The 20404-nt window shown below is 45.9% G+C and overlaps 1 protein-coding gene across 1 annotated transcript; it reads right to left on the reverse strand.

Moving 5' to 3' along the window:
- Positions 1–1025: 1025 nt before the first annotated feature.
- PITPNA (phosphatidylinositol transfer protein alpha) lies at positions 1026–20112 on the reverse strand. Its single transcript, XM_056865142.1, has 10 exons — positions 19971–20112; positions 18612–18703; positions 13069–13076; positions 11252–11326; positions 9909–9992; positions 8968–9045; positions 6532–6639; positions 5121–5243; positions 4250–4322; positions 1026–1347 (listed from the first exon to the last, which is right to left on the reverse strand). The coding sequence occupies exons 2-9, from the start codon at positions 18679–18681 to the stop codon at positions 4272–4274; spliced, it is 597 nt and encodes a 198-aa protein (XP_056721120.1). The 5' UTR covers positions 18682–18703; positions 19971–20112; the 3' UTR covers positions 1026–1347; positions 4250–4271.
- Between the last annotated feature and the right edge of the window lie 292 nt (positions 20113–20404).

Consider the following 20404-nt stretch of genomic DNA (forward strand, 5'->3'; position numbering starts at 1 on the left):
GAACGACAGGGATAAAAGCTGCCTCCTTAAAAGCAGGACCCCCCTCCCCTCCTCAAAAGCAGAGCTGCAAAGCTTGAACCTACTTTCGAACCAAGTCCTTCCCTCCCAGTAATTTACCCAAGCACATCTCTGGGCTTCTTAGAATCCCTAGCATATGGAGCCGGTGAAAGCCAGCTGTCTGGGGCAAAGGGGGAGATCCCTCTCTCTGGGATGCAGCTCGCTTTGGAGAGAAAGGAGGCCTGCGTGCAAAGTTGCTTCCTCACAGGAAGCCACAGCAACCCAGCGATGTTGGTTTCTACTGCCTACTTCCTGAATCGTGCCAGCAGAGTTCCTTTCGTTCTGCTCATCTGATTGTCTAAAATAGATACAAGAAGAGGTGGAGTCTGGTCTTCAGGTGGCCTGCTCTTCCAGCAGCAAAGGGCTCGGCCTTCTCGTAAGTAGGACCTGTGATTTTTTAAAATTTATTCATCTATTTTACACTCTGCAAAGGCAAATGAATCCCCCTTCCACAAACCCTCCTCAGGGCCAGCCCTCTTACTGCTTGAAAGGAGCAGCACATGGGTACCTGAGCAGCTCCTAAATTTAAAAAAAGAACTGAATTTGGCTTACACGATTTTTCGTGGTCCAGTGGAAGTCCATTTCCCTTATCGACTTTAATAAGAGGACAAGAAAGCAAAGGTTTCCATAACTATCTTAAGGGGCCAATTCACTCTGCTGTTGAAACTCACAACCCCAAAGCAGCAAACATGGGCTCCAAAACTACAACGACCAGGTGCTTGGTACAATAGAGGCAAGCAGTAAGGGAGCCCCCCACCCGTCCAGGTAGCAGCAACACCTGTACCTGGATAACAAGAACCCTGCACATCATTCTGGGGCCCTATGGAACAGTGGTCATTGCAACTCTAATACTGAGTTCCCCTCTCCATAAATGACTGAAGAAAGATGAGGAGCTGGAGAGAAACAAAAAAGGCAGCAGAGTTTATCCCAACGCTTAAAAGGAAAAATGATATGTACATGTAAGGAATCTAAATCACGTCACAAAACTATTTTCAGCTAAAAATGTCACGTAGAAATCAAAGAGGGCCACATAGAAACTGGTCTGAACATTGAAGAAGGTGAAGTCACAGGTGCAGCTGTCCCCACAGAGCAGCCTCCTTCTCAGGAGCCAGTACCGGAGCGCTCAGGACTGAACAACTGTCTATTTGCTCACAATATTAAAGGGGCAACTAGAGTTAGCTAGGGGAGATTGGAAGTTGCCTGCCCAACTTGATAGAGGACAACTTGATCCAGAGATGGTCCGTTGGTCAAGAAGATAGAGTTCTTGCGCCTTCCTGCTGACGTTTGCAACTGCGGGAGAAAGACAAAAGGCTGTAAGCGACGGGTTCATGTCTCCAAGGCAGCTTAGGATAGCAAATCTTACGTATTTAATGGATCTATGTGCCAGCTCACAATATTCAAATCATAAAAACGTACAGCCGTTGAAAGGGAACACCATTTAAAGCCAGCCGATAAAAAGACATAAGTATAAAAGTACACAAAATGCAGAAATGGAAAACATTTGGCAGCCTAAATAATCCTCGTACGTCCTCAAGCTAGAAGCAGATTGTAAAAACAGTTAATAAGATCAGTCCCCTAGTTAAAAGCCTGGATAAAAACAAATGTTTTGGACTCATGCCTCATGGGTAGGCAACCGGTAAAACTCAAGGGGGGCAGCTTTCCACAGGAGAGGTGCCTCTATTGAAAATACCCAGTCTCCGGTGGCCACCCACCCCACTTCTGCCGGCAAGGGCACAGATCAGGGCTTGTGAGGAGGATCTTAACTGGTGGGCGGGACAGAACAGAAGGAGGCAGCCCTTGAACCATTTTAAACTGTAAATATTTAGTGGACTCTAAGGATAGGGGCGGCTTTGAACTCCCTAACTTCCAGTTGTATGCTGAAGCGGCTGCTTTAGTATGGCTAAAAGATTGGATTGAACTGTCTAATACCCGACTACTTGACTTAGAGGGGTTCGATAATAGAAGTGGTTGGCATGGATATTTGTGGTATGATAAAATCAAGGTACATACATCATTTCCACAACATAGGGTTAAATCCTCTTTATTTAAGATATGGCAAAAATACAAACATCTTTTAGAACCAAAGACACCAATGTAGATTTCATCGCAAGAAATGCTGACATTACGACCACTAAGACCAGCTCAGTTCATTACATATCAAGACCTTTTAAAATGGGACGGTAACAAATGCTCGTTGAAGGACTATGATGAAGTTAAGAATCTTTTGACTTGGTTTCAATATCATCAGATCAACTCTGTTTTTACACAAGATTTGAAAACAGGATTTTCTAAGACTAAATCAACTTTTCAAAAACTTTTATTGGATACAAATGATCACTTAATATCTAAGATGTATAAACTATTGCTAGAACTTTATTGTGAGCAAGAACGAATAAAACCTACAATGATCAACTGGGCGCAGATGCTGGGTCACGATATATTATTGAATAAATGGGAAAGACTTTGGTCGCGAGATATGAAACTTATACTTTCTCAACCGTTAAGGGAAAATATCTAAAAAATGATGTATAGGTGGTATTTTAACGCCTAAAAAGTTGGCAATGGCCTACAATTCCTTGTCCTCGAAATGCTGGAAATGTAACAATGAAATAGGCTCATTTCATCATATGTGGTGGACTTGTGATAAAGCAAAAAAACTTTTGGGACATGATTTACAATGAAATAAGGCTAATTATTCAGAACAATGTACCTAAAATACCTGAGATGATGTTACTTAGTATGATAGCGGACTCTATTGTAACTCACAGATCATTTTTTATATATGCCACCACTGCTGCAAGATTAGTATATGGAGCTAAATGGAAGTCACCGGATATTCCAGACAAAACAGATTGGATTCGGAAAATGTTAGAATTGGCGGAGATGGCAAAACTTACGGCATTGATAAATCAAAAAGACAATGTACAATTTTTGGGTGAATGGGAGGCATGGAGGGTTTACTGTGAAAATGAACTTCAAATGGGGAAACTTGAAGGATATTCTTTGGTCTAATTCTTTTTATTTTTTATACTGTTATAAACAATGTTTTACAATTAAAAATTATATTCCATATATTATGATTGATTTGTAACACTGAAATAATTATCAAATGATTTGAATTAAAATGTGTATATATTTTAATTGACCAAATAGAAATTATACTTAAAATTATAACATACTATTAGGATTGGAACTGTTATACAAAAGAGTGCATAAATTTATAACAAGATGGAGGGAGGTGAAGGGGAAGTTTTTTATATTTTATTTTATCACATATATGTATTTCTAACAATAACATTTTACTCCTTTTTTGTAAATGACTTTTAGTAATTGTTGGAAAACTGTATCTATTATGTATTATAAAAATAATAATAATAATAATTTCATTTTAAAAAAAAGAACCATTTTAAATTGTAAGACCACAGCAACCAGCAAGGCCATCGATGGTGCAGTTTTTGGGTTCTGTGTTTGGGTGAGTGTTCTTAAAAGCCCAACCCCTTATTTTAAGCCCAAGATTTATTTTAAAATTAAAGGAACAGTGTTTTTTTGCTTTCTGAGAGGAGAAGAAGAGTTGGTTTTTTATAAGCTGACTTTCCCTACCACTTAAGGGAGAGTCAAACCGGCTTACAATCATCTTCCCTTCCCCTCCTCACAACAGACACCCTGTGAGGTAGGTGAGGCTGAGAGAATGTGACTTGCTCAAGGTCACCCAGCTGGCTTCATGTGTAGGAGTGGGGAAAACAAATCCAGTTCACCAGATTAGCCTCCGCCACTCATGTGGAGGAGTGGGGAATCAAACTCGGTTTTCCAGATTAGACTCCACCGCTCCAAACCACCACTCTTAACCACTACACCACGCTAGCTCAACAAACCATCTCAATACTGCACATCACAGAACGACAGAGGGAACAAAGGCCCAACTCTTTTCATCATCTGCTCAGCAGCCAGACACCCATCCTCAGCCTCCGGAGTTGACCCAGAGTTTCCTGCTGCACCCAAAGAATGCATCTTAGAACAGTCGGTGTACCTAGTATTTCTTTTTACCATTCATGGTTAGAACTAACTGACTTAATTGTGGAAAAATAGTTTTCACCCAGGAATAGTCTGCATCTTATTTTATTCCCCATGTTTGTCTGAACTGCCTCCTTTCTCACTTGGAAGGACAAGCCCCGAGAATACGCTGGGTACCTACTGAGCACAAAGAAGAATCCACGCTAGTCATCTGTAGCAGCCGATGTTCCTTTCAGGGGATCCTTCTCTCGCATCTGCAGCAGGAAAAAAAAGTGATCTTTGGTGCTCTGTGAAACAGGGCTGGTGTTAAATATTTTGCCAAATAATATGCCAAAAATATATAATGAACTATTTAAGTATGTGGTGATAGCGGCAAGAATGGTATACACAAGGAAGTGGAAAGCAGAGGACTATCCAGATGTAACTGAATGGACAAAGTAGCAGAACATGCAACCATGGCTAAATTAACATCGTTAGTGTATAACAGATCAACCTCTGAGTTCTATGAAAAAATGGAAAGTATTCCTTGATACAGCTGTTAACCAATAAAAATAATAGAACGTAAGAATTTAAGGAATGCATTGTTAGATATGTAAATATAAACAGAAAATAGGAAACTGTAACTCAAGAAGGTGATAATTGGATTGTAATCGTAACGTAAGTTCCAGTACAATGTAATAATTTGATGTTTATGTTTGTATGTTTTGTTTGGGGGAAAAATTTAAAGGAAGAAAGAAAACAAGGCTGGGGAATGACATGACCTTCCTGCACCTGGCAAGGGAGACAGGAGCAGATCTCTGGTAGCAAGCAGTCTCAGCAGAGTCTTGCTCTGTGTGCAAGCAATGCCCTGTACAACTATAACGAGGCACATGGAATGAAAATGCTGTGCTCTCAGGGCTGCAGAGAGTCCAAAGGAAGTTGTGCAGGGCGTTGGACTAGATGACCCTGGTGGTCCCTTCCAACTCTATGATTCTAAGTTCACCATCCCACTGAGGCCTACCCAGGGACTCAAGGGGGGGAAAGCCCCCGCAGTCCACCTGCGTGCAACTCACCTCGTCCAGCTGCCTCTTAGTGTCATCCTCCATCCTGCGAATATCTTCCATTGTCAGGTCAACCCATCTATCGAGCCAGCAAAATAGCTGCCGGTGGAAATTTGTGAAAAGCCGCCTTTCTTGCTGCGGAAGAAACAAGAACGGAGCTTTTGAGACCTGGCATGAGGTCTGTGACATACGAGGCACACCTGTGACATCACGATGGGACCAGAAAGAGTCATGACATGTGGGAAGCCAGTTTGCTACAGCTCAGAGAACAACCCCTGTAGCTTCACTTTTCACTCCATCAGAACATGGAGCTTCTGGCTGCATCCTTCAATAGTCTCGGCTGACCATTCTGAGATCTTGCAATCACAGCCGAGAAGATGAGAACAAGAGGCGGAAGCATTCCCATAAAGTGGGTCCGTTGCTTGTCACACCATTAGAAGTTTCTTGATCCCTCTGGTGCCTTTCAGAGCACTGGGGTTCCATTCAGCCATGGGGCTTGCCTTTGCTCTGGAACCATTCAGAGGCTGAATTCTAAATCTGGCATTTGAACGAGGACTGTCTAGTGCATGGGTTCTCAACAAGGGGGGGAATTTTAAGTTTCCAGGGGGGGGGAAATTGGGGCCACTATTCAGCAAAATGTGATGTCCTGTAGATTATGCACAATCTGTAAAATTGTAGTTTGTTTTTAATTTAATCTGTGACCTTCAATAAAGTTTATGACTATCTGGGAAGGGGGGGATTATATTCTGAACAATGGTGAAAGGGGGGAATGGAGCAAAAAAGGTTGAGAACCACTGGTCTAGGGTGAGAGAGCGAGCAGTAGGTGCATTTCTGTGACCTGCTCCTGTGACACCACCGTAAAGGGCCCCAGGGCAAGAATGCCGCACTTTCAAGTTTTCCTGGCTGAAAACAGAACAAGGGCTATCCTGATTTAGACAGGAGCTGCATGCTCAGGATTAGCTGGCTCCACAGGTTTACTATGTCTGCTTTTGCCATAAGGAGGGTCATGACACTCTAATTCTGCCCTTCAGCAGCCAGTTTCCACTACTGCTGCCTACTCATTTCCCAGTGATTCCTCACCCTGCAGAAATTATTCTCATGCTGGGGAAAAAAGCCAAGCAAAAGGTTGGGCCATCTCATCTATTTCTGAAGAGTTGGTTTTTATACCCCGCTTTTCTCTACCATAAGGCGTCTCAAAGCGGCTTACAATTGCCTCCCCTCCCTCCCTCACAACAGGCACCTTGTGAGGTAGGTGGGGCTGAGAGAGCTATGAGAGGACTATGATTGGCCCAAGGTCACCCAGCAGGCTTCATGTGGAGGAGCGGGGATCTGAACCTGGTTCTCCAGATTAGAGTCCGCCGCTCTTCACCACTACGCCACGCTGGCTTTCCCTATTAAGTACCGCTGTTGCTTCTTCACTTACCTTCTGTATAAAGCTCTCAACTTTGTTCTGCAGCCCCCACCATTTGAATTTGACTGTTACTAGCTTGTAAGCACACATGTACGGACAGTCTGACTTGCCGATCTCCTTCTGTAAACAGACACAATCCTTCAGGACAGGATCCCTCGATTCAGCGACCCAACCCAGTGCACACGACCATCTGACATGACATAATCCTCTTCCTTAACCTACCATGGAAACAGGTTGGGAACTGGAGTACCCAGGCAGGCTAAAGAAATACAGTGGAGACTGCAGAATATGTTTCCTGCTTACATGTACAAATGTTAATCAGCTGCCTTAACTAGAGTTTCCATGCTTTTTGTTGCACGGGGGGGGGGATTGGTCAGCACCTTGCTGCTCCTTTTGAGCTGAAGGGTTTTTTTGTTTTCTAAGAAATTCACTCAGTTACCCAAGGCCTCTTGGGAAAAAAACATATATACCTACACTAGGGCTTTGTAAGAAGCTAGAAGTTATATTATGCTTGCAGCTTTAGAAGCACTTCTCATAACTTCTACAGCTTGACCCCCATGCCATTTAGCGTTAACAGCACACCGCTAGGAGAAGCCACCTGGAGATCAGAATCAGCAATACGCCGATGACGCTTCTACTACAATAAACATGGCTAGTTTTTCAGGTGCCAAAAGACTCCTTTTAGATTTTGCTGCGGCAGACTAATACAGCTACTCTAACGTGGTACACGGATTGCACCCAACTCTCTTTTATTTCCATCAGGCTCAAGGGATGAAGTCTAGACATTAGGAAGAATTTTCTAACAGAGTGGTTCCTCAGTGGAACAGGCTTCCTCGGGAGGTGGTGAGCGCGCCTTCCCTGGAGGTTTTTAAGAAGAGGTTAGATGGTCATCTGTCAGTATGACCTTAAGCAGATGATGAGAGGGAGGGCATCTTGGCCATCTTCTGGACATGGAGTAGGGGTCACTGGGTGTGGGGGAGGTAGTTGTGAATTTCCTGCATTGTGCAGGGGGTTGGATTAGATGGCCCTGGTGGTCCCTTCCAACTCTGATTCTATTCTATGAAACTCCGAACCAGTCATCAGCTGGCAAAGGGATAAATGTGAGCAAACCAAAGCTTCATTCAGAGAAGACGGGGGTGCTGTGAATATGGGGGGGGGGGGAGATGCTGATTTGGGAACAGGTGTACAATCTCTTCTGAATGGTGATGTACTCCCCCCACCCCACAAAATGCAGACATATGGGGGGATTGGTTCTCCTGGATTTTCTCTGAAAAGAGATGCCTGAGGGGACTTAGGTCCCAAGTCCTTGAAAGCACTCCCCCACCTGTATCAACCTGAGGTCAACTGCCAGAAGGGGCTCTTGTGGTGTGAGAGTCCTGGGTGCCTGAGAAAAAGCTCCCTTCCTTCTCCCAACAGTGTGGTGGGCAAGGCATTGACTGAACATCTAGGGAAAGTTAAAGACTACTTTTGTTTGGAAGGACCTTTGAAAGTTGATTTCTATCTACCATATTTTTTAGATTCTAGGTTCTGATTACTATTTGTTTTGCTGCTTTTTATTGCTGCTCTGATCGTGTTTTTAAACATATCCCTTTTTTTAGACGTTGAGCCCCTTGGGGCAGAGTGGTAAGATGCAGTACTGCAGTCGTAGTTCTGCTCATGACATGAGTTCGATCCCGACAAAAGTCGGGTTCAGGTAGCCGGCTCAAGGTTGACTCAGCCTTCCATCCTTCTGAGGTCGGTAAAATGAGTACCCAGCTTGCTGGGGGTAAAGTGTAGATGACTGGGGAAGGCAATGGCAAACCACCCCGTAAACATAGCCAGATATCTGAAGAAGTGAGCCGTGAGTCACAAAAGTTTATACCCTGCCAGAAATTTAGTCTTTAAAGTGCTACTGGAGACTTGCTCTTTTCTACTGCTACAGACAGACTAACACGGCTACCCATCATGATCTATAATCTGCCTAGTAAACGTCAGGATGTGATGTCACCCCATCAGTCAGTAATGACCTGGTGCTTGCACAGGGGACTGCCTTTTAAAGAACTCATATATTTGTATGTATATCTTTTATAAGCTGTCTTGGGCATTCTTTGGGAATGGAAACGGAGATAAATTTATAAAAAGAAATATTCTGCAGCTTCATACCTACCTTGTAAGGTAGGCCAGAACACCTACTGTACCAAACAAAACTGTCACTAGAATTCTCTGTGCCAAATTTCAGACAAGCAGGCCAAAGTGTTTTTGATTGTATTGGCAACAGAACTCTAAGGCTACATGGTGGCAGACAGCTGACACCTTAACTACCCAACAGCTTCCATAACTGTGCCATAATAACCCTCCCATAACCCGGCAATTTCCTCAACCAGGGCTGTATTCTGTACAGCTAGCACAAGTCCTGGAAGCACACCAACATCTCTTCCCCTCAACAGTCAAAAAAGGCAGAGCCCGCACCTTCCAGTTGGGTCCCAGAGGGCCACGACCTGTCTTGATGGATTTAAATTTTGAAGGGTCTTCTTCTGGCTTGTAATCCTGGTGCAGACAGAAACAGGAGGGAGCCAATTTATTCCAGGAAGCCTACCATCAGCCTCTGTTCCAGCATTTTTTCCCCTTAAGATGGTTGAAAAAACAGCTGCAAATCTCATCACTGCCTTGCACTTAAATCCAAAGCCACTAAGACAAAAGCACCCACCCACAAACATGACCTGTTCATCATCCTTCTATTAAGTACTGCAACAGCCAACGGCAGGGTGCCCAAGGCCTCTTGGTTCCCTGTGTATTACGGAACAGGAAGGATTCCCCACAACTCTCCCCACTGGCCACTACCACCTTTTCCTGCAGCACATGGTTTGGCTGGCTTGCCTGAGCCACCAGCTCTTCTGGGCACGATACACTGTACCCACGCTTACACTCTGCTGGGAGCACAGAGGGTTGAACTCTCTGTCACTTTCTAGCCCTAGCAGTGCCGAGGATATCACTAGTGGAAGGTCTGAAAGAAGGTCTCGTCCCAAAGCCCAAAAAAGAAACTTTTAGATCTCCTACAGGCCTTCAAAAGAAACACTTAAAGCCCACACACAGAAAACTGAAGCGGGGTTTTGAGAAGCACGTGCTCATTCCATGCAGGTGGGTCATTGATGCAACACGCCTGCAGGAGTAAACTCAAAGCCACATCCATCCCAGTCCTTACAGCTTCAGGTTTCTCAACTTTGTAACTAGCTATTGCCCATGCTTCTGGCCTTCCTACTCCAAGACAGTACCCGAAGACATGGCTTGCAGCCGCTCACAGACCACCATCTCCTCTTCCCCCTCCTCCTGCCCAGTAAGCCACCCACCCTAGAGAATCCTTTCTTCATAAGCACCCACTCCAGTAAAGCTCTCACTGTCAGCTGCCGTACCTTCGTAAGCACTTGACTCCGGTCTGCGATGTCTATATAGATGGCTTCCACGTTTTTCCATTCGTTGGGGTCCAGCTTATGTACCTGTAGGCAGCACAAGGGATAGATTTTGGCCTTCTGTCTGGACACCCACCCCAACCTCAAGTTGGGCCCAACTTAGCACAATTATGCTGGCAAGCAGCGTCTTTCCCATGAGATCTTTCCCGTCTCCAGCATTTTGCTTGTACTGAGTTCTGAGCTTCTTTGTGTGTCATGTTAACACACCGCAGAGCTGTAGCCCAAGTGGCGTGCTAAAGCGGCATGCAAAGGAATGCAGTTTCAACAATGCCTGGGGTGCATGCAAGATGACACAGGCCAGTTCTTCCTGCCCATGGGTCCAGCACTGAAATCAGATCTTAGCTGCTGAAGGGGAACCTAAGGACAGGAAAGGATGCCATTCCCCACTTTTCCCTCCCAGAGTGGGCACAGGAGATACACGAAGAAGTTCAAGTGGAAAAAAGCGGGGGGAAAGCGGAAAAAGGAGGAGGAAGAAGAGGAACAGGAGGAAGAGGAGAAGGAGGAAGAGGAAGAGAGATGATTTTTATTTGGTGATTTTCGCTACCTTTTTTAATGAGTATCAAAGTGGCTTACAATCTCCTTCCCTTCCTCTCCCCACAACAGACACCTTGTGAGGTAGGTGGGGCTGAGAGAGTTCGGAGAGAACTCTGATTAGCCCAAGGTCACCTCGCAGGCTTCATGTAGAGGAGGGGGGAATCAAACCCGGTTCACCAGATTAGAGTCCGCTGCTCATGTGGAGGAGTGGGGAATCAAGCCAGGTCCTCAAGATTAGAGTCCACCGCTCTTAACCACCGCTCCTAACCACCACACCACGCTGGCCGCATCGCAGAAGACCACATCACAGAAAGCTCCAATGGCTGTCCTGCGCTGCCTCTCAAATGTTAACTTGATGCTTTTGAAAAACAAGTTCTAGTACAGCAGAGGCCGTGCCAGGGAGCACGAGGCTCCAACACCTCGTCTACTGTGAAAACCAGCTGCTATGCCAAGTTCCTGCACCAGAGGAAGAATTACATTTGGGCTTCAGCACCCACCCAGCGATAGACTAAGTTTGTTTTGCGTTGTGTGCAAACTAAGAATTCCAGCAGCGTTTCTCACGGGGCAGCTGCCAGAACAAGTCAACACAGGGATTAAGAGAGCTGCACAAAAACACGTTTTATTATTATAATATTTGCTGCAGAAGCCACTTCAGGGCAATCTTTGGCAAAGAAGTTCCCCTGCAGCCACATACAGTTCAGTCTCAGCCTCCAAGACAGACCCCACAGCAGTCTCCTGCCAACGACACTTACATTCTCCTGTGTCCCGAGGTCTGCTTTGTGCCAGGTTTCAATTTTGATCAAAAAGTCGTCTTTCATGTACTCGTTCTGCGAAAAAGAAGATCCAGTTACCTGCCGGGGAACTAAGACATGCATATCAGAATATAGATTGGTTGGTAGCCTAATTTGACAACAGCTGAGATAACATGTGCATCCCTTGCCCCCTTCTTCTTTCCCATCGTTAGGAAGTAGATGGCAAGCTCCCCGGGACAGAGACCAGTCCATTTTTGCTTCTGAAACTCTGCAAAGTGTCATGTGTGTTTAGGGCACTATACAATACACTTGCACAAATGCTAGATGTTCCCACGTTCTGTTGACAGTAGGGTTGCCAGGTCCCTTTTCCCCATTGGCGGGAGGCTTTTGGGGCAGAGCCTGAGGAGGGCGGGGTTTAGGGAGGGGAGGGACTTCAATGCCATAGAGTCCAATTGTCCAAGCGGCCATTTTCTCCAGGCGAACTGATCTCTATTGGCTGGAGATCAGTTGTCATAGCAGGAGAACTCCAGCTAGTACCTAGAGGTTGGCAACCTTAGCTGACAGTGGGATTCCAGGTCCTTAAGAACATTTCTATAAAGCCTGTTATTTGGCAGAAAGGCACAGGAACACCAAGGTTTTAATACTGAAATGGTGCACAAGTTGGTCATTGTAACTGAAATACAAAGAGGACCACCCCAAGGAAGCAACAGCCCTCCCTCAGTTTAGACAGCCATGAGTAGTCAGGTAAAGGGTCAGGCTGCCATATATGGTTACCTTATACCAAATCACATTACTGGTCCCTGTAACCTAGTAACATCTGAAGAAGAGAGTGGGTTTTTATATGCCGACTTTCTCTATCACTTAAGGGAGACTCAACCTGGCTTATAATAACCTTCCCTTCCTCTCTCCACAACAGACACCCTGTGAGGTAGGTGGGCTGAGGAAGAGTGACTAGCCCAAGGTCACCCAGCTGGCTTCCTGTGTAAGAGTGGCGAAAAAATTCCAGTTCACCAGATTAGCCTCCGCCGCTCAGTGGAGGAGTGGGGAATCAAGCCGGTTCTCCAGATCAGAGTCCACTGCTCCAAACCACCGCTCTTAACCACTACACCACGCTGGCTCTGATAGGTGAAGGTCTCTGGATCACAGGAAAATTACAAGCTTATTTGGAGGGTGTCGTTCTCTACCCTGAAATATTCCTTTGCAATAGGACTACTGGCATCCCACACCTGGCTGCCATGTTTTCTTAACACACCGTGCATACAGAGGTGCATGTACGCAGTTTCTTACAGAAATACCCTAGCCAGGACACCTGCACTGGAAGCTATCATAAGCGATGGGAGAAAATGTATTTAAAATATTTATGTGCCTGCCTTTCTCCTGAGCAGCTCAGAGCAAAGTGTACGTGCACTGGATGTGGGAGAGGGAGAAGAAGAGGCTTCAATGACCAATTGGGACAAGGCACAGCAAACTCTGGAGTGGCCAGAAAAACTTGCCTGCAGAGAGAAGGGAACCAGAGCTGGAGATTACTGATGGAGGTTTGCTTTCTTCTTTGGTTAAAAAGAAATCTATTGTAATTAAAAGAGCACAGAATCTCCATATAAGTCTAAGCTCATTGCCCCTTTCAGAGGTGAGAAATGGATGCTTGTAATCAGTTACAATTACCTGAAGTCATTCACCACAGAAACCACAGCAGCAGCTTATGCCAAATCCAGCTGAGAAAAATGTGTCCCCAGCAGCCTCCAGCCAAAGGTAAACACTTTAAACACACACACACACAAGCACGCACGCCCAAGGAAATCACTAAAAACCATACTTACTGTAATAACTGCTCCAAAAGTCGGTACATGGAAAGAAAAATACAGTTTTAATAAGAGAGAGAAGGCATTCAGAGATGCAGCAGCATCCCTCACCCAAAGACAGTGGCATCAACCAGGTCCCAACTCTCAAGTGTCCAGGTGAAGTCTTTCCTATGGCCAAACGCAGCCGCAAAAAGGGACAAGCGCTCTGCCCACAGTAATCCAACCCAAGAGCAGGACAAGAGCTTCTGCTGCTCAGAATACACCTCCTCCATGACCAAATCCTTTTCTCTTCCCCAAAGCACCTACCGCTACCCAAAGCCCTGATTACAGTCTGTTTGTAAAAGCTAATCTTGCCCCCCCCTGCCCGGCACTGCATTCGTCACTCTGCTCAGGGGCCTGGCTGTTTGGTCCCCACAGACCCTGAAGAGGCATCTTCTATATCAGTGGTTCCCAAAGAGGGCAGTACCACCCCCTGGTGGGCGGTGGGATTACCTAGGGGGGACTAAGAGGCAAAGGGGCAGCAGGGTATGTGTGTGTGTGTGCCAGAGGTGGGCCCATTCAACTGTGTTGTTCATTAATTTAGAATAGATCAAGCTATGGCACCTTGCTGGCAAATTTGGTAGAAACTATCAGAATTTTTTACCCAGACTTTGAAAAGCTGGTGTCACTGGATCAAGTTCATCAGTTTTGTTGAATAAATGTCAACTAAAAAGTTTTAATTTTGAATAGATGTGCAATTGTTTGTTACTGTTTTGAAATATTATTGTTATTATCTTCTTTAGTGCGTCATGCAAACCCCTATTTTGAATAATGCTTTTTATAGGATAGGGTAGGGGGCACTGGGGTTGAGTTTATAGAAGCAAGGGGGCGGTGGCCCGAAAAGTTTGGGAACCACTGTTTTACATGGAACACATGCCCTGTTGGTGCCAGTTTCTTTAGGAAGGAAGATTAGACTCTTCCCAAGATTGCGACCTTGCATGAAATGGCACAGGTCAAAGACATTCATTTGTCCTTTCTGCGACCCATGCCCTGCCTCTGGGGGGAGGAGGCCATGCCCCACCAGTGGGGGTCTCGTGACAGCCCTTTAACCGCTCTGTGGTCCTAGCTAAATGCATGCACGACTGGGACACAGCTAATCCCAGAACACACGAGCATCTTCGACCTACCACTATGGATTGCCTGAACCTTTTTAAAAATTTAAGCCCCATGAAATCCAGGCGGCCTGTTTCCCAAACAGGAACCTTAAGAGGGGCAACCTCTGGGCAGCCTTGAGAGTTCTGCACGGCTGCCATTTGCCCCGTCGACACGAGCTGCCCAGATAAGATGGAACAAGCGGGATCAGCTGACCGCTGTTCGCCAATCCCTCGCCGCTGCTGCCCAGGAAAAGAGGGTGGCTCATAGGCGCTGCAGCCCTCCTCGTCCCAGCGTGCGGTAACCGGATCTGGTGCCCTTGCTCTATAGCCTGCTGCCAGTAACCAGACCCTGCCAGTAGCCGGGCTCAATTATTCATGAGCAAAGCCATGAAAGATTGGGTGATAGCCGCAGCTCGCACCAGCCACCTCCATTATTTCCATTCTTAAAACGAGAAGTCAAAACTAGAAGGGCTGAAGACAGTGCTCCAAAACGATGTGTCAGAGCTCTGCTCGCAGGGCTATTTTTGCAGGATTAACCTCGCCTTTTGAAGAGGGCGGCCAGGTCAGCCTATGTGTGGGTAGTTTCATTCTCCCTTCTCTTTTTTGTTCCCTTTCTTTTTTCTCATAGAATCATAGAGTTGGGACCACCAAGGTCATCTAGTCCAACCTCCTGCCCAATGCAGGAAATTCACAACTAACCCCCCACACCCCTACTCTATGCCCAGAAGATGGCAAAAAAAAACCCCCAAAACCCCTCCAGGATCACTGGCCATTTCTACACAGAAACATCGGGAAGGATACTGTGTGCATTACTGTGGGTAGGGCTGCCAACCTCTAGGAGGGTTAAGCAACAATTACAATAACCTGCGCCAGATATAGGATACCTTAAGGAAATGGGCGCCCTGACCTGGATGGCCCAGGCTAGCCTGATCTTGTCAGATCTCAGAAGCTAAGCTGGGTCGGCCCTGGTTAGTATTTGGATGGGAGACCACCAAGGAATACCAGGGTTGCTGTGCAGAGGAAAACATTGGCAAACCACCTCTGTTAGTCTCTTGCCATGAAAACCCCAAAAAGGGGTCGCCATAAGTCGACTGCGACTTGACGGCACTTTACACACACACACACACACACACACACACACACACGGAAATGGGCAGCACGTAGGCTCACAATATATTCCACAATATTAGTGTTGCAAAATTATATTTAATAGACAGACATTAACTTCATGTCTGCATAATAATAAAGTAAACTTACTAATACCCAATAAGCCACAACACGTGAATACATATCAATACAGATATCAAGGTATAAAGAATTGCAATTCTGTAACGACGCAGCTACAATCCATGGGCGTAAGCCTCATTAAGAGTTGCGTTGTGCACCCGACAGGGCAATTTAAAGGTCCATGAACAGGACTAAAATCCACCGTTCGGTAGGGGGTGCGTGAAGATCCAGGAGAGAACCCGAAGGTAAGTAGAATCAAGAGGAGAGTACGTGAAACTAGTCACATCACATTTCGATTAGCTTCATCAGCTCGTTGCAGTTAATTCTCCTGAGGCATGTCAAGACACCACGAGAGAAAGGGAACGCGCAAACAACACAAAATTGTTAACTGGACACACAGATTCGGGCAAGCGATGGAATGAAATTGCTCTCCTCATGGTGAACTGTCTAGACTCATGACAATTTGTCTTGACATGCCTCAGGAGAATAACTGTGCAATGAGTTGGGTTCTCTCCTGGATCTTCACGCACCCCCTGCAGAACTGTGGATTTTAGTCCTGTCGTTACAGAACTGCAATTCTTTATACTTTGATATCTGTATTGATATGTATTCACATGTTGTGGCGTATTGGGTGTTAGTAAGTTTACTTTATTAGTTTGTTGTTATGCAGACGTGAGGTTAATGTCTATCTATTAAATATAATTTTGCAACACTAATATTGTGGAATATACTGTGAACCTCTAGGAGGGGTCTGGAGTTCTCCCAGAATTACAAGCCATCTCCAGACCACAGAGATCAGTTCCCCTGAAGGAAATGGCGTCTTCAGAGGGTAGACTATATGGCAGTACATCCCAGTGGGGCTCCTTCCCCAGGAAGTAGTGTGAAGGAGAAGATCTCTCACACTGCTCACTCCCTTTCACACACAGTCCCAGAACTTCTAAGAGGCAAGAAAGGGAGGCTCAGAGGTCAGAGTGAGCCTGCAGCCAAATCCAAACTGCCCAGCTGCCAGCAGGGCAGAATGGGCACAAAGAGGCAAAAAGAAAAGAGGGCCACACCAAACCAAATGAAGACAAAAACCAGCAACTGGTGCAAGGGGAAAGTATTTAAATTGCCCCTACGTGTTTCACATACGCTTTCTCAGGGGGAACTTGCTTCCTCGGGGGGGCGGGGGTCTTTCTTAACTCAAACGTCCCAAGCAAGCAAAGAAACAATTATTATTGCTTCTTTGCTCGATTGGGACATTTGAGTTCACAAAGAGGCAATCCAGGGCCTCCTTTCCCTTCTTAGAAGTTGGCAGTAAACAAAAGAAGAATTTTAAAATGAAACTCTGGTATTGTTCCAATATAAGGGAAATCCTAGTATGGTACGCCTAGTATAAAAAGGGAGCTGCAATTATACACGCCTGCCTGGGCTCCTGGCTGCAAAGAACACCAATTTTATAAAGCCGCCACGGATGCCAAGGGAGTCAATGCTTGATGGTCAAAAGATATTAGAGACGGCTCTGAAGGTGGGCCATATTTAGTCATTCCCTGCTACACTCTCAGGCTTGAAAGAAGTTCACCTCCCAGCCCACGTTCAGAGAAAAGCCTGCCTGTGTGTCAAGGAAAAGGCATCTGGGAAAGACCAGCCATGCCCTAGCGGTGCCCTTGGCAGAGGCCCCCTTTCCAAAGCGAAGTGTTAATGCGGTAAGCCTGACATAAGGAAGTGATTCGCACCCAGACAGCTGGGCCAAGCACTTTTAATGCCCCATGGCCATGCGATTCCCCAAGTGCTGCGAAGACAAATGTTCTGCCCAGTGCCAGCGAGCAGAAAGGTGCCTTGTGCTCCAGCCTCACTGCAGGCAGAAGCTCACACTGTAGGGAAGTCAATGAGAATGTAATATGTTCTCGCATCCACTGCCCGACAGGTGGCTCTTTTATCTCAAGGCTAAAAGATTAACTTTAGATCTAGACAGTTATTCTGCTTGTTAAGACACTAAATATGTTTGATAGACATAAAGGGTGATTATTTTTCAACTACCGGTATATTATATGTTCCACCCACCCGAATATTTTTTTCTTTTTCACTTTATAATCTGGGTAATTATTCAACTGCAAAATGTTGCTGAAAAGTAGGGTAATGTAATCTGCTCGATTTGCTTTTGAATTTTTTCTTTTCCAATTGTATCTTGGATACCTTTACTTTTTCCCTTTCTCTGTTTTTCCTTCTGTATCCCTTTAAAAAGGCTAAAAGATTCCATAGCTCTCTTGGTGCGCAAGCACTCAAACAGGAAGGGCGCCCAAACCACACAGTGCCAATTTAGAATCAAGCTACTCTGATGCCAGCTGCTAACCCAACAAAGAGAAGGCTTGGCTTCATACCATGCTTAATATGAAGCATCCTTGAAAGGATAAACTGATATGGGTAGTATAGAAACATGACAAGCATTTATATAAGCAACCAATGTACAACTTTGCATGGAGACACCCAATGACTTCTGGAGACCGTCCTATGAGGAAAGGTTGAAAGAGCTGGGTATGTTTAGCCTGAAGAGGAGAAGACTGAGAGGTGATATGATAACCATCTTCAAGTACTTGAAGGGTTGTCATATAGAAGAGGGTGACGAGTTGTTTTCTGTTGCTCCAGAAGGTTGGACCAGAACCAACAGGTTGAAATCAAATCAAAAGAGTTTCCGTCTAGACATTAGGAAGAATTTTCTAACACTTAGAGCGGTTCCTCAGTGGAACAGGCTTCCTTGGGAAGTGGTAAGCTCTCCTTCCCTGGAGGTTTTTAAGAAGAGGCGAGATGGCCATTTGTCAGCAAAGCTGATTCCATGACCTTAGGCAGATCTCGAGAGGGAGGGCACCTTGGCCATCTTCTGGGCATGGAGTATGGGTCACTGGGGGTGTGGGGGGGGAGGTAGTTGTGAATTCCTGCATTGTGCAGGGGGTTGGACTAGATGACCCTGGTGGTCCCTTCCAACTCTATGACTCTAGGTGCCAAAAACACAAAAGAACTGACCTTCATCCATCATACACAGAAGAGAAAAATACGATGTGCGAAGTTTACATTGCAAAAAACTCTTATAACTTGCAGAGTGTGCAGAAGTGACATCGAATGAGACAGGAGATCACTCCCAAAGTCTAGTATTGCTTTAAATTTGGACACAGAGGCTACAAAGCTCCCAAAAAGCACCCTTGCATCTCTTCCACCAGTACTCACCCGTTCGGCAATAAGGGTATGCATTCCATGCTTTCTCGTGGATATTCAGGGCTCCCTCTGGGGCCACCATTTTCACAAAAGGGGGAACTTTGCTGCAGGGACAAAAAACAAGAGAGATGTCAGTTTCAACTGGATGCCGTTGGAGTATGCACACACACACACACACACACACTCTGGAATGACAGGCTCTAGTGCTTTGGGACCACTTATCTTTCTACAATAGAACAAGGACACCAGCTGGCAAGTGTTTTCCATGGAAAATGCCTTCTTCCTCCCACACTGTTAATACAGAGGATTAAGCAATACCCTAAAAGGATCACGCCAAGTCGAGGGCAGAGGCATACGATACGGGATGCTGCTTACGACTCAGACCCAACCCGAGCCTGGAAGGTTAAACCCAGAGGTGCCCCGGAGCTCTAGCGGACTTGGGAGAACCTAGTCACTCAAGCAACTAATCCTAGGCTGGCTCCTTGCCCAGGTCGGGCATGTAGTCTTCTCCGGGAGCACTTACAAATCTACCACTGCAGTTTGAATAAGCCAGTTCCACTGGACTTGCCACTGACTACAAGGCCACGGCCCAGAGCATCCACCCTGCTCCATCCAGAGACAGCAAAGCAGAATGGGGATCAGTTACTCTCTACTGCAGAGAGGAGCATCATAAATGAAAAATGTAGCTAAGACAGGAAATGTTTTCAGTTGAATGTTAGGAAGAACTTTCCTGCAGCTGGAGCACTTCAGTAGGCTGCAGTGTGCAGGAATCTTCTTCAGAGGGGGGCTGTGGCTAAGTGGTAGAGCCTCTGCCTGGCATGCAGAAGGTCCCAGGTTCAATCCCCGGCATCTCCAGTTAAAGGGACTGGGCAAGCAGGTGATGTGAAAGACCTCTGCCTGAGACCCTGAAGAACCGCTGTCGGTCTGAGTAGACAATACTGACTTTGATGGACCAAGGGTCTGATTCAGTATAAGGCAGCTTCATGTGTTCATGGAAGTGCTCAAGACCAGACTGGAGAAACATTTGGACCCAGACAGCCTCCTAGGCATGAAGTGCCCGTTGCAGATGGCAAGAGAGCCCAGGACTTTGAATAAAAGTTTTAAGAGCTATCCCTCTGGAAGGATGGGCAAAGTCCCAAGAAGGTTCTTCCTAACTCTCTGAAAATAAGGCATCACTTATACTGGGGCCAAATACTTCTCTTCTCCCATTACCCTCGAAGACCTGTAAGCCAAGAAGACTAAATACAAATAGGCTACACCCTGCCCCAAGAACACCAAGCAAGACAATATTGGGTACATTCTTGGCCAAGGGTTTTTCCTAAACCCTGGAGCACCTTTGCCCCTAGCCTTCAACTCCTCTCTACCACGTACCTCTGCAAGTGGTAAATCTTGTGCGTATACTGGCCACGTTCTCCATCACGCTCATAGGGTTCGTTCACCAGGACTTCAACCCCTTCTCCTCCACCTGTTTCATTTTTGCTGGCTTCTGCCACAGAGTACAGCTGCCCCACTTGGTACTGGAGGAGGAGTCAAATCACAATGTTACTGCAGAATGCGCAAGTTAGTGGGCAGAGAGGTAAGGCAGGAAAGCACTGGGCCTAATGCAGTCGCAGCACCCAGCCAGGCAGCTTTCGCACCTCCACAGTGAAAGAAGAATCTGGACAGCACAGCCTACAGGTTGTAACCCAACAAAGTTCCAGCAATTGAAAAAGGGTTGTTTTTTTAATCCTGCCCAACTTTAAAGATCTTTACTATACAGAACATAACTGTGTGCCTCCTAACTAGAGGTATTTCTCTACATGTGG

This window comes from Euleptes europaea, chromosome 19 (assembly GCF_029931775.1).
Source record: "Euleptes europaea isolate rEulEur1 chromosome 19, rEulEur1.hap1, whole genome shotgun sequence".
Classification (NCBI taxonomy): domain Eukaryota; kingdom Metazoa; phylum Chordata; class Lepidosauria; order Squamata; family Sphaerodactylidae; genus Euleptes; species Euleptes europaea.